Source organism: Anabrus simplex, chromosome 1, assembly GCF_040414725.1.
Source record: "Anabrus simplex isolate iqAnaSimp1 chromosome 1, ASM4041472v1, whole genome shotgun sequence".
NCBI classification, from domain to species: Eukaryota; Metazoa; Arthropoda; class Insecta; order Orthoptera; family Tettigoniidae; genus Anabrus; species Anabrus simplex.
The window spans coordinates 703,866,520-703,878,789 of record NC_090265.1 but is presented as its reverse complement, the minus strand read 5'-3'; the positions used below and the strand labels follow the sequence as shown (position 1 = coordinate 703,878,789).

The following is a 12,270-nucleotide window of genomic DNA, read 5'->3' as shown; positions in this document are numbered from 1 at the left end:
ACTTCCATATTTCGTATGACTTTTAAAAAATTCCAGCAGTGTCCTTTTAATTCCACATTCTGCCATAATATTCTGTTTCTCAATATCCTTCACTCTGACCATTACTTTCTCACTGAACTCCTTATCTTTGTATTGAATCTCTTTACCCCAATAGCTTCCCATTCCTATTCTGTCGAGCATCCTTTTCACTTTCGTTAGCCTAAAACCCTAACGTTTATGCAACTGTTGCTACTAAACTTACATCCTGGTTAGATGATGCCGTCAGCTCTTTGAACTCTAACCTACTACTGTATGTAATTCTGCTCCCTAGTCAGTTCACTTTGTATCAGGGAAATATTCTGCAATAAAGTCACAAATTTACTGTTTCCTGGGAGTTGCATTCATTGAAGACAGATGTTAAGAATCTCGCTAGACTACTCTGCAGATAACTTATCGGGTAAGGAAATGTTCGCGGTACATAAGAAGGGGGCGGAGGCGGGATTTCTTGAAAGTCAGTCAGATTCATTCGTTTCCGCTGATACTCCCTCTCTCCTATGGCTCTCTCCGCTCGTACAGCTGCACCTCACCCTTTATCTAACCCCCTTCTCTGCGAAACGAACTGCCGAGATAAGCGAAAGTAACCTCAAAATTCCTCTTAATTGTGACGCTCCCCAGGTAACCATACCTTAAGACGGACAATCGCATTTTTTATTTATTTTCTATTTTGATAGTAGATAAATTTGCGATCATTTATGTAGCTTTGAAGTTGCAAGACAGAAGTTATTAAATTTCGAAAAAAATCTATCGGAAAAATGGGTATAGTACTCCGAAAATATATTAAGGATTTAAGAAAATCTGACTGTTTCACTAGACAAAGGAATATCAGCTTTGCGATTTAAAATAATTTTCATAAATATTTAGGAGTTTGCGGAAATAAATATGTAAACATGTTCAAAATTCTAAAAAGTGAAGAAGGATCTTCTAGTCTTGCGGCATCATATCGCAGACGTTCTGTCTTATGATGTAGAAATATGATAAAGGTACAGTAATTATAATAATAGTACCTAGTAATGATGTCCGCCTCTCTGGTCCAGTGGTTAGCGTGATTAGCTGCCACACCCTGAGGCGGGGGGTCGATTCCCGGCTCTGCCACGAAATTTGAAAACTCGTACCACGGCTGGAACGGGGTCCACTCAGCCTCGGGAGGTCAACTTAGTAGAGGTGGGTTCCGGTTCCCACCCCAGCCATCCTCGAAGTGGTTCCCCGCTTCTGCTCCAGTCAAATGCCGGGATGGCACCTAACTTAAGACCACGGCCGCTTCCTTCCCTCTTCCTGGTCTACCCCTTCCAATACCGGGTGAGTTGGCCGTGCGGTTAGGGGCGCGCGGCTGAGAGATTGCATCCGGGAAATAGTGGGTTCGAACCCAACTGCCGGCAGCCCTGAACATTGCTTTCAGTGGTTTCCCCATTTTCAAACCAGGCAAATGCTGGGGATGTACCTTACTTAAGGCCGCAGCAGCTTACTTCCAATCCCTAGGCCTTACCTATCCAATCGTCGCAATAAGATCTATTAGTGTCGGTGCGACGTAAAGCCACTGGCAAAAAAACTCCTTCCAATCTTCCCATCCCCTCCCAACACCCCTCTTCAGCGTAGCAGGTGAGGCCGCCCGGGCGAAGTACTGGTCCTCCTTCCCAGTTGTATCCCACGAGCCAAAGTCTTCCGCTCCAGAACACTGTCCTTGAAGCGGTAGGGATGGGATCGCTCGCTGAATCCGAGGAAAAAACCCAGACCTGGAGGGTAAACAGATTAAGAAAGAAAGATATGCTAATAATAACAATAATAATAATGTGGATATTTTTAAAGATCGTTCTGAACCTACACACAGCCGATAACCAATTAAATTAATGATTTGCATTACTAATCTCATGTTAAATTCCATTTGTGGCTTAACGTATGGTTTTGTTAGATCGCACAGTTTGCTTACAAGGTTGATTTGAAAATTTTTCCATATGGTCACATCACCGTCACGCCGTTCTGACCCATGGCTAAATGGTTAGCGTATTGGCCTTTGGTCGCAGGAGTCCCAGGTTCGATTCCGGGCAGGGTGGGGAATTTAAACTATCATTGGTTAATTTCGCTGGCACGGGGGATGGGCGTATGTGTTGTCTTCATCATCATTTCATACTCATCACGATGCGCAGGTCGCCTACGGTAGTCAAATAGAAATACCTGCACCTGGCAAGCCGAACATGTCCTCGGACATTCCCGGCACTAAAAGCCATACCCCATTTCATTTCATTTCATTTCATTACACTGTCACGCCTTTCATCACATAGTTCAAGGATCAGGCTAGCAGATGGTATTCGAATCTAAAAATCTATATTTCTTGCCCTTCCCGCCTGTTTCTTTCGCAGCGTAAAACGGCTTAGGGTGTGGTTTCCTGGAGAGTGTCATGAATACAACACACAAATAAGGGCATTTCTAGCCTAAAACAATCGTCGTACTAAACCGTTTCTATACATTCAAAGAACAAGCAATGCATAGAAAGTGTGGGATCTAGGAATAAGCAATGTGTAAGACATTGTTGCCAACTATTGGGAAATAATAAAAGATCAAAAACCTTGCCCCGATTAATTTGCAGGGGACAGCTCATTTTCAAGAGTTCTCCTTATGAAGGGTGCTATAGTAAAATGATACCAGCAGATTGTCAGTCACGAATAGTAGTGTCTCAGAGAGATATTGCTATCTATTTTATCTCCACGATATATCAATGAAGAAAAGGTTTGTTTTTACCACGAATGTTTCACTAAGTTTTTTGTCCATCTCATTACTGCTAAGATGTTTGGAAGTTATTTGTTTGTTACCTTGTTAATAAAAACTTCTGTTTCACATCTTATTTACACTCTTTGCAGAAAATTAACCAAGCCATTGACTACAAGACACGATTGATCGATGTCTTAGATCAATCCAACATCCAGAAGAACCTCGCCTTCGGCATTGGCGGCAACCAGCCCTGCAGGGTATGAGCCGGGAGCAAGTAGTGGGCTAAGTTTTCTGAGGATAGAATAACACTACTGAGTTAGACATGAAGTTTGGTTTCTAGACATGACCTTTGAAGTGCTGTGTGACTTAAACTGCACTAATACGTGCCCGTAGATTCTTTTTTTTTACCTTCCATATCTCAAAGATACTTCATGGCCTGTGCGAAAACTGCCTTGCAAACAAAGTTCTATGTTGCTTGACTAGGAGACCCTATGGGATCCACCTTTGGCTCAAATTTAAGATGGACAAACCTCATTGCTGGGTTGCGTGGTTCAAACTGTTTAACGCCCAAAATTTGCGGACTCGATTCCAGCTTGGCCCAGCGTTTCTGGGGGCGCAAAATGGAAACCGACTAAGATTAAGAAGGTAGCGCCTGTGGCCTTAATTAATGCAAAGCCTTTGGCAGGTGTAAAAAAAGGAAATAGCACGAAAAACCATCTTCAGGGCTACTAATGGTGGGTTATTATTATTTTACAAGCGAGTTGACCATTTAGGATCACGCTACAGATTTGTTTCTCTTTGTATGGAGTTTCCCCTGTGTCCAATACTCCTTCATGCGTTCGCTGGCCTGTTTCCATTGTTTTTCTGACCAGGTTCTTCCGATCTTCTTACTTCTTCCATTGGCTTCAAACCCTTCCAAAACTTTTCACTGTGTTCCTCTGTTTATTTCTGCCCAACATTTGGACGTCCCAGATGTTTAATTGTTCCATATCTTTCCGCATTTCCTTAATCCACGCTGTAGAGACTTTCTAGTCAAATATATTTTTGTTAAGTCCATTCATATTCATTCTGCACAAATGTCCGAGAAACGCCACCTTCCTACTATTCATGATCTTCACTATTTTCTCGACCTTCTGATAAACTACTTTGTTGCACCAAAGACGTCATCTACCTTCCCTCTGTATGATTCTCCATATGCTCTCTTGTGTATCCTCTGGAATGGCATAGTGTACATCATTCAATAAATCAACCGCTCACATGCTATTAGGGCAGTCTCTAAGATGACAGATTCCCTATCAGTTTAAATAACATTTTTAAAATTGGAAATTTGTCGAACATCCTTCTAGATGCCTATGGGTGACTTGCCTGTCTGTGAAAACAGGGACCATTCTATGATAACATCTAATACTGAAGGCAACACATACACCCAGAGGAAGTAACCAATTAAGTTTCAAATACCCAAAACGAACCTGGTACTTCTTGGATGAAACAGAGCTATACATTAATTACCTATAAAACAAAATATAGTGATGATATAGTGATGACAAAGACACAGATACCGAGACGACGAGTACCACAAGTATTAACAGTTAACACCCTTGGTGGTGAGTATTTCTTTAAGAGCAACCATCCTCTTTTGACACTGATCAGATGAAAGAACTGAAGAGATCCGATATGAGGATATTGGTAAGAAAAGGGGAAGGGCACGAAGGGCGTGAAAATGAAAAGTCTCCTAGACCTCGAAAACCTAATATTTTCAGGATCTGTCCAAGAGAGGCTACAGAGGAAATGTAAATGTAAATTTGAAGAACCTAGAAAAAGTACGTGGAAACAACGTCTGACACAAGTTGAGTCCCTTTGACGTACTGACAATGAACAACCAAAGGTCTGTTTAAGGAAAGTAAACTTCACAACACATTCAAATTTTTGATATGATTGATCAAGTCCGAAGAAACAAAATGTTATTCTAAGTTATTGCTATCCTCACAAGACGTAGCCCAAAGGAAGATATTAATGTATATATTCCATAACACTATGTGATACATATTTTAATGTACCTCATAATGAGTGTGCCACAGATGTATTGTCACCTTCTACTTTGTGGTGGTGCTGTATCATACCATATCATGTTCATGTCTTTTGTAAATATCTTCATCTTTCACATAATCATCGGTTTTGAAATTATCTGATCTGACTATCAAATATAAAAATTTTGTACGTATCTTAATAAGGTGTTGCAATATTTTGTAAATAATGTACATAGTACTTCCTCCCCTCGTTCCGCCTTCCCTCCATGTAAATATACCCTAGAAGTGTTTGCTGAGATATACATCGCAAAGGTTCCTGCTCACTTCGAAGTGACAATATATGTACTGAAACTAGGAAAAGAAGAAGAGGAATATGACTACATTATGACTACATTTAATACATTTACTACAAAAAGTAGTATAAGCCGTAATATTTTTCAAAATATACAGCAGAAATATACAAAATAAATTATTTCGTTTTAAGAAGCATAAAAAATCCTTTAAAACTATACAATTGTGAGTGTTTCCTCCAGTTTCTTTATACACTTTGCTCAAAGTGTACTAATTTCGATTACCGAGCTCGAAAGCTGCAGTCGCTTAAGTGCGGCCAGTGTCCAGTATTCGGGAGATAGTAGGTTCGAACACGACTGTCGGCAGCCCTGAAAATGGTTTTCCGTGGTTTCCCATTTTTTATTATTATTATTATTAAAGCGTCTTTATTTTGCGAAGTTAGGGCTCCCGGCCCTCAGGCAAATGCTGGGGCTGTACCTTAATTAAGGCCACGGCTGCTTCCTTCCCACCCCTAGCCCTTCCCTGTCCCATCGTCGCCATAAAACCTATCTGTGTCGGTACGACGTAAAGCAACTAACAAAAAAAATGATTTCGATTATACCAGACATTGGTAATAGTGCTTTAGTTGGGATAAAAACTTTACGGTTTCGCACCTTACCTTGAGATCTTCCATACACCTTCGCGTGGACGTAGCTTTCCGCTTCATATTTTATCTGCTGACCACCTTTCCTTCAAAAGTCACGTACGGAGATGGAACGAAAGTAGTCAACGGTGGCCCAAAAAAATATAGATACTATATATTCACTGTTAACGCTTCTTTATTCTTCGTCATTATTTCATTCGCTTCACTCTACAAATTTCTTGCACTATCCTGCAGAAACATGTCTTAATTGTATAAATATTTGGTATTAATGTATCAAGATGTTTCTTTTAATGCCAAAAGAGTATGTATTTTTGCTTATATCACACATATCACACAAGTTACTAACACTATTTTCACCGTAAGGTACGCTGCTTTTCGCTGGACATTTCGTAGTTAATATCTTTACTTCCAGTCTGCTGTCAGTCTTGGCTAATGAAGTTGTATAAGATGCCTGAAATAGGCTAAGCTTTATATTTTTGTAGTAAGCTGACCAATTTTCATATGTTCAGGATGTTTCAAGCACATATTCTGCAGTAGAGTGGGCGATCTACCTCTTCCGCTGTGGAAGCTTTCATTGCGGTGCCTGAAACGGCTACCCACGTTAACGTAATTTCGGTGAAGTTGCCGAACGTTGTAGGGGCTGCAGACTAATTTAGGAACTCACTTTGCTGAATCGCCACGTTAGAGATCTGTACATTGCCCAGTGTACATATACTGTAGCTCTTGCGTATAAGCGTTCAGCGTAGTCAAATATATAGCTGAGGAACGACCACGTTATACGAATACAAACTTGTGTATTTGATACTTATATTAGTGAGTGTCATCGCAATTAACGATTCCTTCATGCACAGTAGTATCCAGTCAGAAGACATTCAGAGCTCAGTAAGTCTCGGAACATAGTGCGATGTTTGCGCCTTTCAGGTACGGCAACCCACAATACCGCGGAGTATGAGCCTTCCAGGAGCGACAACGCAACATACTGCGGAGTAAGCACCTTCAAGGTGTGCGGTAACACAACATACTACGGAGTATGCACCTCCCAGTTGAAGCAACCTAACATACTGCGATGGTTGCGCCTTTCAGGTACGGCAACCCACAATACCGCGGAGTATGTAACCGACGCACCCAGTAAAATTACTGTTAGAATCCCCAAGGAAAGAACACGGGTAAAGTTGAAATTTGTTGCGGTAGACAGAAATAAGTTCACCTTGAAAATATTTCATTGCTTGTGAATCTAATTTCTTAAATTATTCAGAATATTTCTGGAGACCGTATGGCGTACCGGTGTGTATTTAGTGCATTCCCATTACGATAAATCAAAAATAATATTTTCACGTTACAGCGTATTGTTCCGTACAGGCTTAACTAAAGTACGACATAGTTTGATTATGGTAGACGACAGTGTTTGCTTTTGTAGATCGAGTCATGAGCGTCACTGGTTACAGTGTTCAACTGATTGCTCCCTAACAAGTTAATGGTTCCTGTGCTGTATAGTCATCGATGAATTCAAAGCAGCATATTGGTGGACATATAATACAACTGACACTGGCTACTCCCAAGATGACCTGCATCCTGAATGCGTACGAGTGTAACAGTCCCGACATATATATAATCCCTATTCAGTCTGTTATGCACAGTTATATTGAGAAAACTAGAAGGTTTCAACAGCTGAAATCGGTACCAGTTGTAGTTTATTATGTCTTATTTGATGAAAAATACAATGAAACTATCAAGACCACGACTTTTCTAAGTTTTAAAAGAAAAAGGAGTCGCTGTCAGCGAACATATTCTCCATGATGACAAAGGTACACAGCTATATCTATCGGCATGAGTTAGAACTACGAACATTCCGACTTCTGTTGCCTTCCACATACATATTGAGTAAACAGGAACGTTTGGGAGACTCAAACTGGTACCAGGTACGGTTACAAAACCAATGCAATTACGACTATCACACCTGAACTGTTGAACTGTTCAGTGAAAAATATTATCTTTCAGTAAAATGAATGAATCATTTTTTTCAGTCTGGGGTTTGTCTCTGTCGATAAGGACGAAATAGGGCAGACCACTTGGTTGCCATGCTCGTTCACGCGTCTGGTCTACATGATCTGACAGCGTGGTTAGCCGGTTCGAGACCCGTTCGTTAAAAATATATTTACGATCAGAATGATGGCCGGCAGGGTAGGGAAAGTGGTATTATACAATTCCTAATAATTAAAATGCTTGTCAAAATCATGGATTGCTCATATGGAGAGAAGGTATACGATGCTGTTCTTGGTGATTCGTTTTCGACAGCTGTATGTAGCTTTCTCATGAGTACGCAGATCCATAGACGTCAAATACAATTCCGAGCCTGGCTGCACTCAGTGTGGTTTGTAGGTAATAATAATTTCGTGTGGCTATTTCTAGCCGAGTGCAGCTCTTGTAACGTAGACCCTCCGATGTGGGTGGGCGGCATCTGCCATGTGTAGGTAACTGCGTGGTATTGTGGTGGAGGATAGTGTTATGTGTGGTGTATGAGTTGCAGAGATGTTGGGGACAGCACAAACACCCAGACCCCGGGCCATGGGAATTAACGAATGAAGGTTAAAATCCCAGACCCGGCAGGGAATCGAACCCGGGACCCTCTGAACCGAAGGCCAGTACGCTGACCATTCAGCCAACGAGTCGGACTGGTTTGTAGGGAAATACTACAATACCCGTTTTGATTCCATTTGAATGTCGTATACAACCCAGAAAGCGTAACTTTTATTCACAAGATATATTAATAATCTGTTTATAATTTCCAATTACTTTATAGATAGTAACTTCTACTGTCGAAGGCAGGCTCATGTACTAATATGTAATAAAGTTACATAAATCAAGTAATGTTGATGATGATCATGATGGTGCTTGTTGTCTAAAGGGGCCTAACATCAAGGTCATCGGCCCCTTATGGTACGAAATGTAATGGCAATTTAAAAGTCCAAAACTCATCCACTGACCAGAATTCAAAATGTGATGGTGAGAAATGAATGCATTGATATGAATTTAAATTAATCAACGAATTCAACTCGCAATATTGAAAGTTAAAAATCATTCCAAAATGAATCCACTGACCAGAATTCAAGAAAAGGGACGATAAACGGTTATGACCCACAATGCCCCGCATTCCCAGAAACTGTCTTAAAACAATAGTATATAACTGATCAACGGGTACAATCCTAAATCGATGATGCTTGTCGTCTAAAGGGGTACAAAATCCAGGTCAACGGTCCCTAATAATGGTGCTTATTGCTAGGAAAGTAAGAACCGTGTTATTTCTCACGTAGCGGTACTAATCATGAGTAACGTAGACTTACGATGTTTCACAGATTGTGGTACTACTTACAGGTAATGTAATACGCACATGTAACGCAGACCTATGGTATTTCTCACATTACGGCGCAACTCATACGCAACGCAAACCCATGGTGTACCTCACATAGGTGTACTAATCACAGGGACTCGTACTATCCCGTGGTGTTCCTCACATAGTGGTACAACTAGCAAGTAAAGGCAACCCATTGTGTTCCTCGCGTTATGGTATTAATTACAAGTAGTCTTCTAGTTCTAATTCAGTTATCTCTTTTAAGTGCCTCTTACGACAGGCAGGGGATACCGTGGGTGTATTCTTCGTCTGTGCCCCCACCCACAGGGGTAATCAAATAATGTATAGAAAGACAGGAACGTGAACGGAAAACATTATAGCATAAACTGGAAAGATGGAACAACAGAAGGAGGAGATAAGGGCAAACACGTCTTCAAATAGATTCCCGCTCTCTTCATGAACACCAGTTGTTCTACATCCGTTTCTCCTCTGCTCCTGACGAGCACATTTCTCCTCCCAGTTTCATCAGGAGGATTAATCTAGAAATAATAATAATAAGAAGAAGAATCATATGGCTTCAAATACCATGTGCAGGTATTTTCAAATGGCATCATCTAGGCTGACTACGGGTCAATTTCGAAGTTCCGCCGGATGTCTTCTGGGCCATGTATTCCTCAGATGTAATTAAAAAAATTGGGTAACCACAAAATGTACCGACATCGTACGACATGGAGTGTAGAATGGACTTTACTTTTCGCCCTTGAAAAAAATTAGAAATCTAATTTTCTCCGCTATAAGGAAAAGCACAGAATCATGGTTATTGTTTCGTGTTTAGAAAATTAGAGATTGAGTACAGATACTTTGGTTGCTCCCCTGCTAGGAAATTCTTACTACACGCAGAGGGTGTACAGATAATGCTTCATTTCACTACACACAGTAACAGATAAAAAGTTCTGAAAAACCAAACGAAATATGTAGCATCGTGATCTAAGTGCACCAAAATGGTCACTGATTTAGCACACAATTTTATGACCAACATTTTCGCAAGATACGTATTATGAGAAAACTTCCGCTGCCTTCGGTGACGTTACAGTGCGTAAGGGGCCTTCCTGTGACCTAAACGAAACGCCAGTCAAAGACAGTGGCAACTTCTTTAAAATACGGCACCAATTGTACTTAATATATACCAGGCACCTTACGAGCGCCGTACTTTCTACTTATAAATGTCCCGAATGCACAAATGATGAATGAGATATCTACTAACTGATTTTCACAGGAGCACTACTGCCAGCAGGCAGGTTATGTCAGAATACGACGAGGTAACAACTGACTGGATAGTCGCTCGCAGCATGTTCCTCAGCGCTACCCGTCTAATACAACCCCTCGAATTAGTAAATCTCGTTTACAACCGCAGAGTACTAGGCTGGTGTATGTACTACTGTACAGCAGCACGACATTTGCTGTCTGCATATCGGCAGTGGCTAGCGTGTTCAGCAATGACGAATATACAGACATCATTTTAATCTATGGAGAATCAGGTGAGAATTCAGCCGAAGCTCCAAACAGACGTCTGCCTTCTACACACGTATTTCGCCGAACAGTATTAGTTTTTGTTTCATACAAACAACTCTTTTATAGAAAGAAATGACTACACGTGTATAAATGATTAACTTATTAAATTTATTTTCTACACTTTCGGCATATTTACAAATGCGCCCTATTATGGAACGTGTGCAGCAAAATGACTACTATTCGTTTCACAACTTCCACAATACAGCACGTTGTAGTACTCCTTTGAAAACAAGTGAATAGGCATCGTATGCATCACTAGTGCATGCCAAACAATTATAAGTAGAAAGTACGTCGCTCACGAGCCGCCTAGTAAAGAAGGCAGTGGTTTGACACACGGTAATAACATAAGAACGAATATAACGAAGACAGTACTGACAGATGAAGAACACTGGTTGCCTGGTAACCACACTGTGGGTATTCTGACCACACAAAATGATCTATCACAAATTGATGACGCTAATTACAGAGGGAACCCCAAGTCCAAAAACATATCGGTGTTAAAACCAACAACCTGAACCCACGATCTTAGGATTCGGAGACCTACAATCCACCACTGAGCCAAAGAGGGAGCTCATACGTGTACTGTAGGATGATAGTACAGAAATGGAAGAGGCAGATCATATAGATAAATACAGGTGTTAGAGGAAAAATTATAAAATTAGATATGATAACTTTCTGAATTATACTGTTTGAAGTGAGGAAACAAACTAGTGGACATTGCTCCACACGACTTTTCTTTCATGTGTCTACTTCTGGAGAATCGAAGCACATAAAGACTTTTCTCCTTCATATGGCATAACAAGCACTTTAATTATAACAATGCTTTAATAATTTATACTAGATATTACGAGAAGGTAGAGCATCTGTGGCTCAGGCGGTAGCGCACCGGCATCACGCCTCTAGTTTCTGTGCTTCAAATCCCCGTCAACTCATGTGAGATTTGTGCTGGACAAAGCAGAGGAGGTACAGATTTTTCTACGGGTATTGTGGTTTTCCTTGTCATCATTCATTCTAGCAATACTCTTCAATATAATTTCATTTCATCTGTCAGTCACTAATCATTGACCCCGAGGAGAGCGACAGGTTTCGGCAGCTGGCACAATTGTCGTCATTGCCGCTAGATGGGGCTTCATTCATTCCATTCCTGACCCACCCGAATGACTGCAAACAGGCTGTGGATTTTATTACCTGCGGGTGTCAAGAGACATACCTTTAATTTGTGGATGGATTAGAACTTAACACTAAGGACAGACTAGCTTTTTACCAACCAGCACGAAACTCCATGCATTCTGAGACCCCGCAAAATATCAGACACTTTCCTTACCTTGGCACGAACTTCTCGACAATGCTAACATAGCCAATGAAATGCAGGATCCTCTCGGATGCGCTAGTACGGCCTTCGGTTAAGAGGGTCATTGGCAAGCATGAACTCAGTGTCCAGATAACTTCAAGCGATAGTGACACCAGTTCTGACCTATGGATTCGAGACCTGGACAACTGGAAATATATTAGAACATAAATAACAATTAGAGTGAAATGGTAGAACCGTAGAACGAACATGAATGTGTTGGAAGGTGCCAGTACCACGAGCGTTCAGACTACGATTGTGAAATGTCATCTGTAGAACGCGGCTGTTTAGTTAGTAA

At 41.0% G+C, this 12,270-nt stretch overlaps 1 protein-coding gene across 1 annotated transcript in view; it reads left to right on the top strand.

Annotated features, from left to right (window-relative positions):
- Window positions 1–12,270, top strand: part of LOC136887050 (uncharacterized) — an 85,814-nt gene that overhangs the window by 29,091 nt on the left and 44,453 nt on the right. The window contains exon 4 of the mRNA XM_067159761.2: window positions 2,892–2,999. Coding sequence (XP_067015862.2) covers window positions 2,892–2,999 — 108 coding nt within the window. The remainder of the gene's footprint in view (window positions 1–2,891; window positions 3,000–12,270) is intronic.